Genomic DNA, 18574 nt, shown 5'->3' on the forward strand with positions numbered 1-18574 from the left:
TCTAAAAAATGCTTCCACCTCACAGTCTTCTTAAACCACAGTATAGTAAGGGGGACCAAGAATCTTGGCTTTTCTCTCTCTTTCTCTGTCTCTTTTTTTTATTTTTTATTTTTTAAAGATTTATTTATTTATTCAGAGAGAGTGAGAGAGAGGCAGAGACACAGGCAGAGGGAGAAGCAGACTCCGTGCAGGAAGTCCAACATAGGACTCGATCCCGGGAGTCCAGGATCACACCCTGGGCTGCAGGCGGCACTAAACCGCTGCGCCACCAGGGCTGCCCTCTCTTCTTTTTTTAAATAGAAAAGTTGAATCATGTATTGATGGCCTTCTTACAATATTTTAACTCTGTGTCAACAGGCATACCAACGTTTACAAATCCAGCAGCAGATGCTACAGGCTCAGCGTAATGTTTCCGGACCTATGAGACAACAGGAGCAGCAAGTAGGTATCACCTGGGGGGTATAGCTGGACCCCTAACTCTCGTCTTCCCTGATCTGAAGATGCTAAATGGCAAACTATTACGTTGTTATTGATTTTTCTCTTGCTAAGCCTCCCCTTTTAGCAGTCTCGGGGTCACCTTGGCTTGGGAGCAGGTTGGCCCAGCCAGCAGAGAGTGAATGCCCTGGGTCTGCAGACAAGTAACAGGCGCCACTTTGGAACCTTTTCCAACTCACATCTCTGCCATCAGGTTGCGCGCACAATCACTAACCTGCAGCAGCAGATCCAGCAGCACCAGCGCCAGCTGGCCCAGGCCCTGCTCGTGAAGCCGCCGCCGCCCCCGCCGCACCTGTCTCTGCACCCCTCTGCAGGCAAATCGGCCATGGACAGCTTCCCCCCCCACCCCCAGGCCCCCGGCCTGCCTGACCTGCAGACCAAAGAGCCGCAGTCTTCACCCAGCACCTTTGCTCCTTACCCTCTCGGTGAGTCCCAGCGGTGGGACCCACCGCTCCCCACAACAGGCTGGCGCTCTGCCGGGGCTTCCTGGTAAGGGGGCAGCACCGTCCGTTCTTCCGCAGAGCAAAATTCTGCTATGGCCATAAATATTTTCCAGTATAAAATCTTTTAAAGTAGCACCAGTGAAAGCCCCAGAATTCCCTCATTTCTATTGTTGACTCAGTCTGTTCTATTCCTGGTTTATGCTTTTTTAGCAGCCACCATCTTCCAACCTAACTGCAGGGATGAGTTTATAATGGTTTTACTAATAAAGGTATTTAGATTTTTACAAATCAGAGAATTCTTGGAAAGCAGAGGAGTTGTCCATACACATCCTGTAGTGTAGAAGATGGTTTGTATAGCCTGCCAAATCCATATGACTGTGTTGACCTGTAGGAAGCGTGCTCAACACATGAAACCCTCAGGTCAACAAAAGAAACGATGCTGCCTTCCAGGTCAGACAAGCCAGCCAGGAGGGGTTTGTTACAGGTTATGTAACTGCATTTAGTAATGAGGAAATGTCATGGGGAGGTATATGTCAGTAAATCAATTATACGTGTGAAAGAATTTGACGTAAGAATCCAGAAACTGGTAGAAGTTCTCAGGCTTGTCTGTCAGTTGGCTGTTAGTGTGAAGCTACAGGACAAAGGGAACCAGAAACCCAGGAAATAAATATCCAAAGGAGCAAAAGCCAGTTGCATAATGGTGAGTTTGCTACTGGCTGATGGTCCTCTTTCCATGATACTGCCCTGAAAAGAGCCATAAATCGTACGACCGCATTCTCTTGACGTGCAGTTGATGTGATCTGTCCATAATATGAACCTGATGAATGTGATCATCCTGTCCCTCTCTCATTGCCCCGTGCTCACAGCCCTTTATATGCACAGAGGAGGACAGTCTGGTGACTAAGGCCTGGCTGGGGAGATGCCCACCACACCAGGTCCCAGCTCCACCAGGACTGGCTCAGCACTTCCTTGGGTGACTTGCCTGACTGGCTCTGCCTCAATTCTCCATCTAAAGTGGAGATACTTACCTCATGGGGTCCTTTAAAGATTGAATTAATACGTGAAGTTCTCAGGATAGTGCCCTTTGTGAGACATGTTTAGGAGTCCTTTCAGAAACAGTTTCTGTTGTCTGTTACGCTAAAACACTTCTGCTTCAGCTTTCTAGTGTCCATCTGGCCTCTCAACCTATTTTTGGAAAATGAAGTACACTAATCTCTCCTTTTAAGGATTTTTCCTTAGCACACATGAAAATATTAGTAGAGTGGCTCTTCAAAATTGGATGAAAAATATTTTGATAATATTTTATAATATTCACATTAGACTTATAAATGTATTAAAAATAAGTAGCAAGACACCTGGCTCTCTCAGTCAGTAGAGCATGTGACTCTTGCTCTCGGGGTTGTGAGCTCAAGCCCCACATTGAGTGTAGAGGTTAACACAGAGACTCCTTGCTCTGCTGTCTCTTGACTGCTGGGATTTGTCATAGGCATAGAATAATGAAAACCTTCATAGGCAGTGCTGCAGAGAAGGGAAAGCTTCGTGTTCACCTTAAGTGGTGAAGGAAGAACCCAGTGCAGGAGCTAAGCTTGGATCCCAGATGAGCTGGACTTTAGTGACAAGAGCCTGGAACAGAGGAAAGGGAGTGTCCAGGGTGGTCATGCTAAGTTGTGGGTGGGGGTCCACATATGAGCATGCAAGTTGGGGAGATAGGTTCAGGCCAAGCATTGTAAAGGCCAGAGCCCAGCCTTGTCCACTCACCTGACTGGATCTGTACAAATGAAAGTGAAGATTGCCATCCGTGTGAACCCACACAGGCAGCATCTAACATGCACAGACATTTTGTTTCATCTGCAGAGTTTGTGTATTTGCCACTATCCCCACCAGGCCCACTTCACAGCCACTGGGCCCCTGTAGGCATTTGCCTTGGCCGTCACGGATTTAAAGCCAAGAACAAACCTGATTGATACTTTGCTTAGGAGTAGAGATTAACTTTGACTCATGTACCAAGATGTACAGTCTGTGGATCCCAGGGTGCGCACCTGCCGAGTATTCTCCACCAGCTGAGCATTCAGTCCAGCTCATAACTGGTGGCCCCATCAGGGACTCTTTATCATCCTCCTCCCTCTCCTTAGTAACCTGGCATGGTGTTGCCAGATATAGCAGCAGGTTCTTTAGCTGTGAGAAAGAAAACCCAGGGTTGGCATGCACTCCAGCTGGAGGCAGGCAGCAGCCCCTGACGCTCTCCAATAGGTCAAGTCCTTAAAATGAGTTTGATATTTAAAGTCCTGAAGAGCAGACATTTAGTAAAGTAAGTTCACTCAAAGTGGAATTGTGTTATTGCTACTAGATTGTTCTGGAGGTGCTACTTTAGAACACTGTCAGAACTCTGAAAGAGTTATATTGATCTGGTGAGTTTCCCTAAGATATCCTAAGATCAAAAAAGATTTTCCAAATTGTCTGGACTTGCACTGTCTTTCTGTGGGTACTGAGGAGCACTGGGACCATGTTTAACTCTGAAACGTGTGAAATGAAGAGAGTTGTTGGTCTTACTTAATCAGAGAATGTTCATTTCCATTTCACCTTAATTCAGGAATAATGTTCCTGGAAACTTAACATGTTGTTTAAAATACAAAAGTTTTTCTTTCTACCAGCATTAAAAATTAGAGTGAAGTATGTGGCCATGAGTTAAGACTTGGATTGATTCTCCAGGAGAGCTTTAGAATGCAATAAAATCTAGAGGAAGAGTAGACATATGCTAACAGCATTTCTATTTTTAGCTGGACTGAACCCAAACATGAATGTCAACAGCATGGACATGACTGGTGGTTTGTCGGTGAAGGACCCGTCCCAGTCCCAGTCACGTCTCCCTCAGTGGACACACCCCAACCCGATGGACAACTTACCCGGTGCTGCTTCTCCCCTCGATCAGAACCCCAGCAAGCATGGTATGTCTGAGCTGGGCTGTCTGTGGCCCGGCCATGCCTGTTCCAACTGCTGACTCTCCAGGTGTAGAGCATACTCATTCTATCACTCCCACTGAGTCTCTTGTCTAAGAATTTGATCACAGAGTGTGTAATCTGGGCTGTGGTCAAACTTTCTGAAACCTCAATCTTCAGGTCTTTGCTATAAACCCAGCAGGAGTTGAAAATACCCCAGAGCAACAAAGAACATTGGTCATAGTTTGCATATTTGTTATTGATACCTGTGTTCTTCAATAAAAAATTTGTCTACTGAGAAAAAAGTTTTTCAATAAAATGATGAAACACAATAGAAAATCAAATGCTTAAAAAAAAGAAGCAAAAGTGCTGATAACTAGAGGAGGTGACCTCACTATTAAGCGTTAACTTTAGCTCCCAGTTTCCTGATAGCATAAATAGGAAAAATGTAATAGACATATGATTCTTTCTTGATATAAATATTCTAAAAGGAAAAACAAAAATTAATAACCGTTAATTCTACAAGAAAATCCTCACACGCTACCGGGGCACTTTCCTTGGCTTGGCAGGAAAGCATAATCGCCTCTGGGAGGGCGGTCCAGTCCAGAAGATAAGGGCTCTGTGTTCACACACCCAGTGTCCTTACAGAGGGAGGGCAGGACACACATAACCGCAACGTCCATCGCTAACCACAGAGACTCATAAGCTGGCCCAGAATGGCACAGGCCTGCTTTCAATGGTATGGGTTTGTGTTTTATCAAGGTTTCCAACTTGAGAAACTAAAATGGTTCTTAAGGAATTTCGTTTGGTCTTGGAGTGCCTGGATTGCTCAGTGGGTGGAGCATGCGACTCTTGGTCTCAGTTTGTGAGTTTGAGGCCCCTGTTGGGGTTGAGATCACTTAAAAATAAAATCTTAAAAAAATAAAAAGAGGGGTGCCTCAGTGGCTCGGTGTGGCGTCTGCCTTTGGCTCAGGTCAAGATCCCTGGGTCCTGAGATGGAGCCCTACATCAGGCTCCCTGCTCAGCCGGGAGTCTGCTTCTCCCTCTTCCTCTGCCCCTCCCCACTACTCTTGCACTCCCTCGCTCACTCTCTCTCTCTCAAATAAATAAAATATTTTTTTAAAATAAGTAAAACAATTTCAGTCTTTCACAGATGAAGTTTGGGCTAACCAAAATGGTTACTTATCTTTAGAGAGTGTTAGACAAACCAAGTCTGATGGTTCATGTACCTCTGAAAGGGGCGGGGCCCAGTGCCTAGTAATGAGGGTCAGGAGCTCCCGTGTTTACTCAGCTCTTTGTTTCCCACTGTCCCCACAGGTGCTATCCCTGGAGGTCTAAGCATTGGGCCTCCAGCTAAGTCCTCCATCGACGACTCCTATGGCCGGTACGATTTAATCCAGAACAGTGAGTCACCAGCCAGTCCTCCTGTAGCTGTTCCCCATAGCTGGTCACGTGCCAAATCTGACAGTGATAAAATCTCCAATGGCTCCAGCATCAACTGGCCCCCAGGTAAGAGTGTGCAACGCTTCTGTGCAGCAGCAGATCAGAGCTGCCCCAAGCCTGAGGAGAGCAACTCCGCTCCAGAGAAGCCAGGATCTGAACTAAGAGTCCTAGAAACATGAACCCCATAGCTTTGGCTTTTCCCCTAGAAATCTGTTTGGCGCACAGATTTGGGAAGTGGTTAGCACCCAGCGTTTTTCTGTAGTCCCTCAGTTCAGTGAGGGGAGTGGAAGGAGAATGGATGCTGTATCTCATCTGGCCAGACTGTTTCTAGACTCCACACCATCTGAACACTCTCTTAATGTGGCCGCTATAGTCCCTACTTCTAGCTTGTTCCAAAGGATGGGTGATTTACTGAAAGAAAGTGAAGGATGTGTCTTCTATTCTAACTAGCAGATTATAAGAATTTCCATGAATTATCATGTAGGAGTGTGAAGATACTGTAGTACTCGTGTTTTGATTTCCATTTTGTTTGGAATTTTCCAGAATTCCATCCTGGAGTTCCATGGAAAGGACTTCAGAATATTGATCCTGAGAACGACCCCGACGTCACTCCTGGAAGCGTCCCTACTGGGCCCACCATTAATACCACCATACAGGACGTCAACCGCTACCTCCTCAAGAGTGGAGGTGAGGAGAGTGGGACTCGACCTGCTTGGCACAGAAGGCCTCCTACGTGCGTTCAGAGGCGCCAGGGTGGCGTGTGGGCTGTGGAGCAGGGATGCTGTGAGACACATCTGTGAGCACTTCTCACCATCTGGAGATAGTGCTAATGGTGAAAATGGAGATTGATTTGCTGGGTTTATGAACACATCCTTTCTGAGCCCTGTGCTAGTAGATCCCGATATTAACCATTAAGCTTTTCAGTGAACAGGTTCCCACTTAAAATTTATTGAAACTGCAGGCAGATTGACCCCTTACTTACTTCTCCACCCCAATCTGTTTCCTTCCACAACGTCTGGTAAAAAGTCTGAAATCCGTCCCCAGCACTGTGTTCCTGGCACAATCGTGGTGCTAGATCTGGGCTCACCCTGTGTCAGCCTTGGACCCAGCAGGAGGAAGTGAGGAGCTAGCTGTGATGATGGAGGTGTACATGCCGCTGTCAGGCATGATGCTGAGAAGGGTAGATGGAGCAGCTCTGGAAGTGCCCACCCTGATACAGTGGCAGCGCCGACATCCAAATAGTGGGAGGGAATAGCTAGGCTGCCACAGACGCTCATACCCAGTAAGACCACTCGGTCCCAGAATGTTAATTCGGGTTTCCCACTTAAAGTGAGACTGGGAGAGAAAGGTAGGGTTCTTTAAAGTGACAGGCTTCTAGGTGTTGCTGTGGTTTGGGTAGAAAGCCAGCAGAAGTACAGATCATCCTGTTCAATGTTGTGCATGCCTCGCTTCCTAGAGCAGCCCTGCTGTTGGGGACAAAGGAGTGGTACAGGGGACAGGAAGTGGAGCCTGTGTGAGATGCCAGGGGGCAGGGTGAGTCACAAGCCAGCATGTCAGACTCAGCCCCCAGTGCTTGTCCCTGTGAGTGTGGCAGCAGGGTCATGTCACAGCAGGAGTGTCCGTTGGGGTATTTTGAGGATCGTGGGCAGGTGTGAACAGACTGCGCTGACCCAGGTATTGAAAGACCCCAGAAAGAGTTGAGGTTACTCAGCGTAGCACAGAGCTTCCTGCTAGTGCCCTGTGGGTCCTCCAGTGGTCCCCTGGAGCATTGCAGGTGACCTCCACATTTGCAAAAGCATGCCATGATGTGACAAAGGCGGCCTGGAGAAGTAGGTGAATTCTAAGGGCAGGGCCAAGCAGCTGACCTCCAGTCCAGCGTGGCTGAGACAGAGATAGGCAGACAGAGGCACTGGTGTCAGGATAAGATGAGAAAGCGCAGTCTCCAGCTTCAAGGTAAAGTGTTAGGCAGTGGTCCAGCCTGGGCACCTCGAAGCTCACGTGATGTCATGTGACTTCTGGGGGCTGTCAGTGGCCAGTCTTAGGCAGCTCCCACCAAGCTCCTCCTGCATGCCCTGGAGAACCGTTGGTCCTCTGCTCCTGTGCCCCTCGTGGTTCATTATTTGGAGAAGAGGAACATACAGAACTCCTCTGTACATAGATTTGGTATGTAATAATGCCACTGCCACAGTCCAGTAGGATGGCAAAGGCCAGACCTTGCTGACCGCCTCTCTCCAGAGTGTGATGTGCTGCTCCCCACACGCAAGGAACTTCCAGGCAGCCCCTTTAGCTGACCTTCCTCAGAGATTGAGCCACAAAAGCCATCTTTATATACATATATATATTTATATATATATATACTTTTTAAATCTTTTTTAGATTTTTTAAAAAATTTATTTATTCATGAGAGACACAGAGAGAGAGAGAGGCAAGGACACAGGCAGGCAGAGGGAGAAGCAGGCTCCATGCAGGGACCCCAACGTGGGACTTCATCCTAGGACTCCAGGACCACACCCTGGGCCGAAGGTGGTGCCAAACCTCTGAGCCACCCAGACATTCCTTAATTTTTACACTTTTTAAAAAAAATTTTTTTTTGAAGTAGGCCCCACACCCAGCGTGGGGCTTGAACTCATGACCCTGAGATTGAGAGTCACACGCTCCCCCAAGTGAGCCAACCATATGCTCCAGTTTTGCTTTTTTTTTTTTTTTTTTTTTTTTTAATTTTTAAGTAATCTCTACACCAGACATGGGACTCAGACCCACAACCCCAAGATCAAGAGTTGCATGCTTCACCAACTGAGCTGACTGCTTTCCCCACCACCCCCAGCTATCGTACTTTTGACTAAACAGCTTGACCTAAAAAACAGTGAGAAAGCCCCCGACACCATTATATAAAACAAAAGGTCAGAATGTTGGGGCCAGGAGGGAAGAGAAACTCCTCAAGATGGCGGATACCCCAAAATGGCTGAGGTTCCTGTCACCACCTCCACTTGGGATGCCAGTGGACCAATGACCTGCTGACAGCTTTCGCCGACCCTTACACCTCCCCTTTGGACTTCCCCACCCGAACCCAATGCCCTTCAAACCCCAGAGGAGGAAGTCACCTTTGACTGGTCGAATTGCAATCCTTCCTTTGCATAGTGAGGGTCACTCTGACTGGTCGGCTTGCAATCCTCCCTTTGCGGATGAGCCGACCAATAGGAAACCGTTCTGCCTTACAAGGTTATGTAAACCCCCTACCACCTTGTCTTGGTGCAACTTCCAGGACTCCCTCTCTTTCCCCCCCATGAGTCATGGAACCTCGCCCGAGGGTACCTGCAATAAAATCTGTTCTTGGAAAAAATAAAATTAAAAAAAAAAAAAAAGAACAGAGAGAAAAAAAATCAAGAAAGAAACTGTGCCCTAGGAGGAAAACAAGGAGAATAGCCATTAACCTCTTGATACTGGCTTATTTATTTTATATATTTTTTAATGCAGCTTTCTGTTTTTTTCTGTCAAGTATCAATTATAGTAGGTGTCGCCTTAATTTGCATTTTTGTTTTTCATTTATTGCCATTAAGTTCTGATTTGATACTAAAATTCACATGTTTACAGTATTTGTTTGGATGGTGGGTACAGCTGTAATCTGTATGAAGTGAACATTAACCAGGATGGTGAAGTACAGTCATGCCATTTCATAGCATTGAGTAGAGCACTGTTGAAATCTAAGCACTCCATTGTTAAATTTAAAAAAAAATAACACAGGGGCACCTTGGTGGTTCAGTGGTTGACCATCTGCCTTTGGCTCAGGGCAAAATCCCAGGATCCTGAGATCGAGTCCTGCATTGGGTTCCTCTCAGGGAGCCTGCTTCTCTCTCTGTGTGTCTCTCATAAATAAATACAATCTAAAAATAAATAAATAAATACCACAGAAGGCTAAATAAATAATCTCTAATCTTGGGATCTTGGGGTGATTATATTTTGTTGGTAAATGAAAGAGGGGAGTTTAAGATGTAAGCTTAAGATACCAGTAGGACTGTTTTGTTTTCTTTTCTTTTCTTTTTAATTGCAGACCTATAGATTACAAATCAGTTTTAATGTTCATGAGTTCTAGTGCCCTCATTCTAAGGAGATCCATCACCGTAGGGCAGCTGTAGACAGCTGTGCAGGTTACACACTGTGCAAGTCTGAGAGGTCCCCCATGCCTGGTAGTCTCTGTGAAGGGTATTCCTGACGTTGTTTGGTGCACCTCCCTGGGTGGGGGGCCCTTCCATGTCTTGTGAGATTCTGTTTGTGGAACTAAATATGACAAGCAGACTGTCATATGCTCACGTCCCACACATCGGTGGAGTCACTTTCCTAATCACAAGAGCTCTGATTCTGTCCTGCTCTAACCCTGTCAGCACTGCTTGACCCTCCTTGTTCCCCAGCTTTCTACTCTCCCCAGAGAAACCTGGGAGGTGTAAGGGGGGTTGACCTGGAGACTCCAGACAGCAGGGAGCCAAGCAGGGGCAGCCACACCCGCCAGCCTCCCTCCCAGGTGCATGAGCGGGTGTTTGCACAGGAGGGGTCTGCGGCTGGGGATACAGTCCTCTAGCCCCTGCACGGGGCTCTGCCTCATGCCCATGTCAGAAGGGAGAGCCTGGACCGGAGCTGGTGGACACCTGAGACTTTTGGATCAGAATGAAGTGCTGGTCTTCCTACAGCAAAATGTGTAACAAAAAGCTTGGAGTTTCTTGGTTTTTAGCTTTGTGAATATTGTTTGAGGCGTGAAAAGATAGGGAGCACCGTGTACTATGAGTTTCATTCTCCTTGGGAGGGAGTTCGTGAGATCGGTTCACACCCGGATGGTTCTCTGCATTCTACTGCACGTCCTTGTCTCTCCCGCCTGGAGCCCTGCTTCTGAAAGGCTGCTTCTACCTCCTGGCCTCCCTGCCTGCTGGGCCCCGGGACCTGCCTGCCCCAGCCGTGCCCCCATCTGTGTCATGCCCCTGACAAAAACTGGCCCCTTCGGAGGAGACCCCCTCTTGGCGGTGGCACTTTCACACCTCCAGGCACAGGGGCTGCCCCAGTGCACCCACCACCGCCTCTCTCAGTGCCGTGTCTGCTTCTGCAGGGTCCTCCCCACCGTCATCTCAGAGTGCCGCGCTGCCTTCCTCGAGTGCCTGGCCGCTCAGTGCCTCCGGCTACGGTCGCTCTTTCAGCAGCATCGCGCCCGCGCCCAGCATTGCAGGTACGCACTGGCCTCCCCTGACGTCTGCCCACTCAGCCCGGAGCCAGGGGGTCGTGTGGTGTGACGGAGAGGGGGCCTGGGCACCCCTGCCCACACAGACCCGCACCCCTCCCCGGCCCTCCCCGTGGTTAAAAGGGGGACATGAGGGCTCAGAATGTGCAGACAACGTCTGCACGGAATTCGATGGAGGAGACAAGAGTAGGTCCCAGGAAGTGTGGCCACGTCCCATCACTCGGATCAGTGCTGCGCCTGGATTATTTCTTTGTTACCCTAGACTTTTAGAAGTCCTTGAAGTAAGAAATATCTTTTAGACTCAGTACATTTCTGTATTCCTTCAAACCTTGTCATGCAGACTTTTTTAAACCAATGTAAGGATGCTCTTGGAATTCCTATAATATTAGTACCTAGGGAAGAAAGTCGCTTTGATATAGTTTAGCATCCTTTTTTTCCCACACTCCAGTCAATTTAATATTTTAATTTTAATCCCAGCATGGTTAACACACAGTTTCAGGTGTAAATACAGTGATTCAACATATAGTTTAGTTAGAATCTTACTGAAAAAAAGAGAACCTCTGGGGGGCAGCCCCTGTGGTGCAGTGGTTTGGCGCTGCCTGCAGCCTGGGGTGTGATCCTGGAGACCCGGGATCGAGTCCCACATCGGCTCCCTGCATGGAGCCTGCTTCTCCCTCTGCCTGTGTCTCTGCCTCTCTCTCTGTGTCTATGAATAAATAAATAAACTCTTTAAAAAAAAAGAGAGAACTTCTGGACTATTTCATTCCTTCTAATGTTTATTAGTTCTGACATTTACAGAGGAGATGTATGTAGACCTCTAATACTTCCATGATCATTTAGCTAAAGAGAAGGGCTACTTTCCCTGAATCTCCAGCAGTTTTTCTGGCATTTTTGTTTTTCTCATCAGTGACAACTTCGCTAAGATTAGCATTTGTTTGTTTGAAGTCACCGTGGCTAGGGGTGGAGGGGAACTTCATGCAGAGTTTGTGTTGGCCTGGTTGCTGCGGTGCTATCCAGAGACCACAGCGACAGCGACCACTCTGCCGCCAGCACTTCCTGTCCTGGTCACGCGGGGCAGGTGAGGCAGGCCTGGCACATGTCCAGGTGTGTGCACATCCCAACCAAGCCCTGGGTTCCAGAAACACCAGAGCTCAGAGTCATTACCAGTTTGTTTTTTCCTCCCAGTGAGCCTTCTTCCCCCAGTGGAGGTACTAAGATGTCAAACGCTCAGCCCCTGGCAGCTGGGCCACATGCATCCATTTCTACCGTGTGGCCCAGCAGGCTCATCTCAAAGTTGTGGGTTGTCAGGAGGTGTTGCCTTGAAAAGGGTCTGTGATACCTAAAGAAATAGCTTAAAAGATCTACATGTTAGGCTTTGATCTTGATTAATTTGTTCCATTATAAAATGCTTGTCCCAGTAGAATATGTCAGTAAGTTAACTTTAACCTCAAACTACAAAAATGCTGTTTTCCGTGGCAGACTTGATTCTGGCACACTTAGCAAATTCGTATCAGAAGTCCTGGCGAGGCTTCCCCTGGGCACAGGGCACAGGCACACAGTCTCTGGGCCAGGATTCAGGAGGACACATACCCCATGGTTCTCATGCGGGCACGCATTACTTGGTATTGTCCGCTGGTGCCAGAGAGCACTTTGTACGTTTCCCAGAGTCTGAGGGCACTTTTCTTCTCTGTCTTCTTCTGCATCTCTGCCTTTCTAGGTAAACTGTCAGACATGAAATCAACGTGGTCCTCTGGCCCTGCCTCCCACACGCAAGCCTCTCTATCTCATGAACTGTGGAAGGTGCCCAGAAACACTACTGCACCCACAAGGCCGCCTCCAGGGCTAAGCAATCCCAAGCCTTCCTCCACCTGGGGAGCCAGCCCCCTCGGCTGGACCAGCTCCTACTCCTCGGGTACGCAAATAGGGCAGGTTGGAGGGGCATGGGGGGCTCAGGGTCTGCTCGGCTTGCCCTTTAGGGAATGAGTATGCCTGTTATCTTGTCCTCTTGCTGCTCTGTAAGGACGGCTGTCCCCGCCCCTAGAACCAGGAGGGCCTAGGACAGGCCAAGGCACTCTGCACTGTCAGGGCAGCCATCTGCCCAGCGCTCCAGCTGCCATGGTTTTCACCTCCATCCTGGGCTCCAGTGTGTCCTGAGGCAGGCGGTCCTGGCAGTCACAGCACCCCTCCAGGGGCCACGCTGGGCCCTTGGAGGAGGTACATTCAGCCAGCACAAAGGGCTCAATTGCCACTTTGGTATTTACTTCTCCACAACATTTCACTGGAGCAAGGGGCTTTCCAGGCCAGGAACAAAACCAGGCCTCCAGTGTGAACTGGCTACTGCATCCCAGGGCTGCCGTTCTGCTGGCCTCCATCAGCACCCTCCCCCAAGCTGCAGGCGTGGAAGACATGTGCTGGGAACTTAAGCTGAGTTTGAAACCAGTTGCAAATAATTTGAAAATTTCCGTCGCCTGTAATAGTCCTGTGGGTCTGCTGTATTAGCACCCAGCATTCAGAGCATTGATTCTAAGGGGCGTGGGGGCAGAGGAGGAGACGGGACCCCCAGGGGTCACCTCAGCAGGAATTGTGGTTTTGGGTTCACCAAACCAAAAAGATAACATGGGTTTTCAAAGGTTGAGAAAGACTTAGAGCTAGCAGTGGCAGTCTGGGTCTGTGCTACTGTACGTGTTAGCAAGAAGCCTCTGGTGGCCGTGCTGACCGGGCTCTCCCTTGGCTCGTGCAGGTTCCGCATGGAGCACCGACACCTCAGGACGGACAAGCAGCTGGCTCGTTCTCCGCAACCTCACGCCCCAGGTACAGGCACCCGCCGTGGGGGTCACCGAGCAGGCAGGTTCCCACTGCCCCCCATGCATGCTGGCCTCCGTGCAGGGGGCCCTCACGGGGGCCCAAAGGTGGTGTGGGCAGCCACAGGCAGACAGGCCCATGTTCCTGGCAGATTGTTTACGTTTTACTCTTTTGAGGCTTAAAGAGTCTACCTTTTAGACAGAGTCACTTGCCTTTAATTATACCCACTGAAGACTCATTTGTCAAGCACTCCCCTTTCCCGGGGTAAGGGGCCGCGGGGCTGCCAGAAACTGGCTCTGTGTGATGTGTCCCAGCTGGGTGGGTGGGGAGGCCACAACCAAAATGGGGTCTTTACTTTCTCCTCATTTTTGGAATTCACAAAATATAACTGAAACATCCAGTATTAAAAAGCACATGGTAAATGACAAGGCATAAATGGTTAAAATCGTAAAGTCCTCCACACTAAGCCCTTTGAAAGACGGACATTTTCCCAGTGTTTAGTACACCAGGGTCATATACGTTTTCTTTAAGAATGTCGTGGAAGAAGTCCCAGGAAGCTCGTTACCGCCCCCTTTGCTTCCTCAATCAGATCGATGGCTCTACCCTGCGGACACTGTGTTTGCAGCACGGGCCTCTCGTCACATTCCACCTGAACCTGACTCAAGGCAACGCCGTGGTCCGCTACAGCTCCAAGGAGGAGGCCGCCAAGGCCCAGAAGTCCCTGCACATGTACGTCTCTTGGCCGCTACTCGGCTGCCCCATGGCTAGCATGTCCTGGCAGCACTAAGTTTTGGTGTCATGTGTGCTCCAGGGGCTGCTGTGAGAAAGCACCACAGGCAATGAACATTGATTGCCTCTCAGTTCTGGAGGGTGTCAGCAGGGGCAGTTCCTTCTAGGGCTCCTCTCCTGGGCCTGTAGACAGCTGCCCTCTTCCTGTGTCCTCATATGGTTGCCTCTTTGATGTGTGTGTGTCGTAACTCCCCCTTCTTAGAAAGACACACATCATAGTGGGTCAGGGTCCACCCTGATGAGCATCTTTTCTTTCCATTACCTGTGTAAAAACCTACCTCCAAATATAGGCACAGCTGAAGTGCTGGGGGCTAGAGCTCCCATGTGGGGACTCGGGGGGCATGATCCATGCCGCAGCAGGTATCTCATGACGCATCTCTCTTCTGCTGTGGAGTTGTCGCGGCCACGCCCCCCACTAGGGAGAGGTCCCCAAAAGCATGCACATTGAGTGCAGTGACAGAAGGAAGACGCTCTCTCCACCAGGTAGCACCAGGCATGTGACCCATCTTCCAGCCACCTCCCCCCTCTGATTACAGGATGCCCTTGGTAAGATGTGTGAGTGGATGTACTCAGCGACAGCACTGGAGCAGTGGGATTGCTGAATCACACGGTGGTTCCATTTTTAATTCTCTGAGGAACCTCAGGAGTAGCTGAACTAATTCCTTATTCCCACCACCAGTGCACAAGGGTCCTCTTTTCTCCACATCCTCACCAACACTTGTTATATTTGTCTCTTTGAGTCTAGCCATTCTAACAAGCGTGAAGTGATTATCTCATTGGGTTTTGATTTGTATTTCCCTGATGATCAGCGATGTTGAGTACCTTTTCATATACCTGTTGGCTGTTTGTATGTCTTCTTTGGAAAAATGTCCAGTTCCTCTGCTCATCTTTTAATCAAGTTGTTTGGGCTTTTTTCGTTGTTATTGAGTTACGTGATTCTCTATATATTTTAGATATTAACTGCACCAAATAAATCGTTTGTGAATATTTTTTCATTCCGTAGGTTGTCTTTTCATTATATTGACAGTTTCCTTTGCTGTGTAGAAGAGCTTTAGTTTGATGTAGTCCTACTTTTTGATTTTTCTTCTTTTGTTACTTGTGCTTTTATTTATTTTTTTATTTTTATTTATTCAAGTAATCTCTATGTACAGCATGGGACTCCACTCACAACTGCAAGATCAAGAGTCACACACTAGGGGCATCTGGATGGCTCAGTCAGCTAAGCATCTGCCCTCAGATCATGATCCCGGGGTCCTGGGATGGAGCCACACATCAGGCTCCCTGCTCAGCAGGCAGTCTGCTTCTCCTGCTCCCTCTGCCCTTCTTCTCCCTGCTGCTAATGCTCCCTCTCTCTGTCTCTCTCAAATAAATAAATAAAATCTTAAAAAAAAAAAAAAAAGAGTCCCATGCTCTTCCAGCTGAGCCAGACAGGCAGCTCATATGCTTTTAGTGTCTTATCAAAAAAGCATTGCCAAGACCAGTGTCAAGGAGCTTTTTCCCTATTTTCTTCCAGGAGTTTTATGGTTCCAGATCTTACATTTAGGTCTTTAACCCATGTCGAGGTAACTTTTCTGAGTGGTGTGAGACAGGCGTCCACTTGTCATTAGTCTGCACACGTTTCTCCAGGTTTTCTGGCAGATTTGTTAAAGGAACTGTCCTCCACTGAGTGCTCTTGCTTCCTTTGTCAAATATAAATCAGTGTCTACATGGGGATCTATTTCTGGGCTCTATTCTGCTCCACTGGTCTGTGTGTCTGGGGTTCTTTTGCCAGTACCATACTGTTTTGAATACTATAGCTTTGTATTACAGTTTGAAATCAGCAAGTTTGATGCCTCCTGCTTTGTTCTTTCTCAGAATTGCCAGGGCTGTTTGGAGTCTTATGGTTCCCTACCCATTTCTGTAAAGAACCCATTAGAATTTTTATAAAGATTGCATGGAACCTACAGATGGCTTTGAGTTGTCTGGATAGCCTTCCATTTGTATCTTCTTCAATTTTTTTATAAAGATTTTATTTATTTATTCATGAGAGACACGGGCAAAGGGAGAAGCAGGCTCCATGCAGGGAGCCCATGGGCACTCAATCCAGGGACCCTGGGATCACGACCTGAGCCAAAGGCAGTTGCTCAACTGCTAAGCCACCCAGGTGCCCCTTCTTCAATTTTTCATTAAAGTCTTTCGGGTTTCATTGTTTGGTCAAGTTTATCCCTAAGTTTTTTTTTTTAAATATCCCTAAGTATTTTTTTGTTTTTTGATGCTGTCATGAATGAGATTTTTTTTCTTTATTTTTCAGTTATTTCATTGCTAGTACATAGAAACGTAGCTGTTTTACGTATGTCCGTTTTATATGCTGCAACTTTACTGAATTCATTGCTTACCTCTAACAGTGTTTTTGGTTGAGTCTTTAGGATTTTCTCTATATAAGATCATGTCTTCTGCAGATAGTGACAATTTTACTTCTTCCTTTCTGATTTGGATGCCTTTCATTTATTTGTCATGCCTGATCCCTCTGGCTCAGACTTCCAGGACTGTGTGGAATGGAGGTGACAAGAGCAGGCATCCTTGTCTTGTTCCTGACCTTAGAGAAAATGCCTTTAGCCTCTCACCAATTGAGTATGATGTTAGCTTGTGTATGTCATATACGGATGGCCTTTGTGGCACAGAGGCCTGTTTCTTCTGTCCCCCATTTGTGGAGGGTCTTTATCATGAAAGGTCATTGTGTTTTGTCAAATGCTATTTCTACATCTAATGAGACAACAGGACTTGAGTCTTTCACCCCATTGGTGTGTTGTGTCACACTTAGTGATTTGCATATGTTGAACCATCCTGTATCTCAGGAATAGTTAGATCCCACATCATTGTGAATGTGTAGCGCTTTATATGTGCTGTTAAATTCACTTTGCTAGGGGATCCCTGGTTGGCGCAGCGGTTTGGCGCCTGCCTTTGGCCCAGGGCCCGATCCTGGAGACCCGGGATCGAATCCCACATCAGGCTCCTGGTGCATGGAGCCTGCTTCTCCCTCTGCCTGTGTCTCTGCGTCTCTCTCTCTCTGTGTGTGTGACTATCATAAATAAATAAATAAATAAATAAATAAATAAATAAATAAATAAATAAATAAATAAATAAAAATTAAATTCACTTTGCTAATAGTTTGTTGAGAATGTTTACATCTGTGTTCATCAGGGATATTGATCTGTAAGTTGTCTTGTGTCCTGATCTAGCTTTGGTATCAGGATAACATAGGCCTCATAAAATGTGTTTGGGAGTGTTCCTTCCTCTTCAGTGTTTTGAAAGAGTTCAAGAAGGATTGATGTTAATTCTCTTTTAAATGTTTGGTAGAATTCACCAGTGAAACCCTGTGGTCCAGGGCTTTTCTGTGCTGGTAGGTTTTTGGTCAGTGATTCAGTCTCCTTAATCATTATTCATCTGTTTAGATTTTCTCTTTCTTCATGGTTTGGTCTTGGTAGTTATCTGTTTCTAGGGATTTGTCCATTTCTTCTAGGTTGTCCAATTTGTTGGCATAGAATTGTTCCTAGGAGTCTCTCCAGATGCTGTGTTTCTGTGGTATCAGCTGTCATGTCTCCTCTTTCAATTCTGATCTTACTTATTTGAGTCTTCTCTGGTTTTTTTTTTTTCTTAGTCAAACTGAAGCTCCATCAAATTTATCTTTCAAAAAAAAAAAAAACCAGCTCTCAATTTTGTTGCCATCCTGCTCTTTTAGGTGTGTTCTGGGAAACACTACCATCTTGGCCGAGTTTGCCGGCGAAGAAGAGGTGAATCGTTTCTTAGCCCAAGGCCAAGCACTGCCGCCCACCTCCAGCTGGCAGTCCAGTACCGGGACCGGCCAGACGCGGCTGGGCGCCTCGGGCGGCTCCCACGGTCTGGTGCGGAGCGACCCTGGCCATTGGAGCGCCCCATGTCTGGCAGGCAAAGGGAGCAGCGATCTGCTGTGGGGCGGGGTCCCCCAGTACTCCAGCAGCCTGTGGGGCCCGCCCAGCAGTGACGACGGCAGGGTGATCGGAAGCCCCACCCCACTGAACACTCTGCTGCCTGGCGACCTCCTCAGTGGGGAATCCATCTAGCACCGACAGGACCCCTGTGGGCGCCACAATCATCAGCACCAGGAAGAAAAAGCTGCCCCTTTCCAGTCCGGGTGGCGCGGAGGACCCCGCTGGACCTGAGCAGCCCGGCAGCCCTTTGAGTACCTCTGTCCAGACTGAAGACGAGCCCTGGCCGCAGTCCTTGTGAACTGTTCCCAAGACAGTGCGGGCTGCGCTTGGTCAGTGTCACGTGCTAATGACAGGATGTTCCTCATAGCTTTTTATTTTGTGTTGTCTTATGTTTGTATGGTGTGTTGTCGTTTTGATTTTTTAAGTATAAAAGCTGCTTAGAATAGTTCTATCATGAAGGGCACTTTTCAGATTGTGGGCTGGAAAGGGTTATTTTAT

General features: G+C 47.8%; 1 protein-coding gene across 3 annotated transcripts in view; it reads left to right on the forward strand.

Moving 5' to 3' along the window:
- Positions 1-18574, forward strand: part of TNRC6C (trinucleotide repeat containing adaptor 6C) — a 150834-nt gene extending 132260 nt beyond the window's left edge. For all 3 annotated transcript variants that reach the window (XM_055321319.1, XM_055321335.1, XM_055321326.1), the window contains exons 14-23: positions 358-441; positions 689-920; positions 3716-3883; positions 5192-5383; positions 5861-6004; positions 10410-10526; positions 12256-12450; positions 13279-13349; positions 13930-14069; positions 17848-18574. In XM_055321319.1, coding sequence (XP_055177294.1) covers positions 358-441; positions 689-920; positions 3716-3883; positions 5192-5383; positions 5861-6004; positions 10410-10526; positions 12256-12450; positions 13279-13349; positions 13930-14069; positions 17848-18208 — 1704 coding nt within the window. In that variant the 3' untranslated portion in view covers positions 18209-18574. The remainder of the gene's footprint in view (positions 1-357; positions 442-688; positions 921-3715; positions 3884-5191; positions 5384-5860; positions 6005-10409; positions 10527-12255; positions 12451-13278; positions 13350-13929; positions 14070-17847) is intronic.

The sequence above is a fragment of the Nyctereutes procyonoides genome, unplaced genomic scaffold, assembly GCF_905146905.1.
Source record: "Nyctereutes procyonoides isolate TBG_1078 unplaced genomic scaffold, NYPRO_anot_genome, whole genome shotgun sequence".
NCBI classification, from domain to species: domain Eukaryota; kingdom Metazoa; phylum Chordata; class Mammalia; order Carnivora; family Canidae; genus Nyctereutes; species Nyctereutes procyonoides.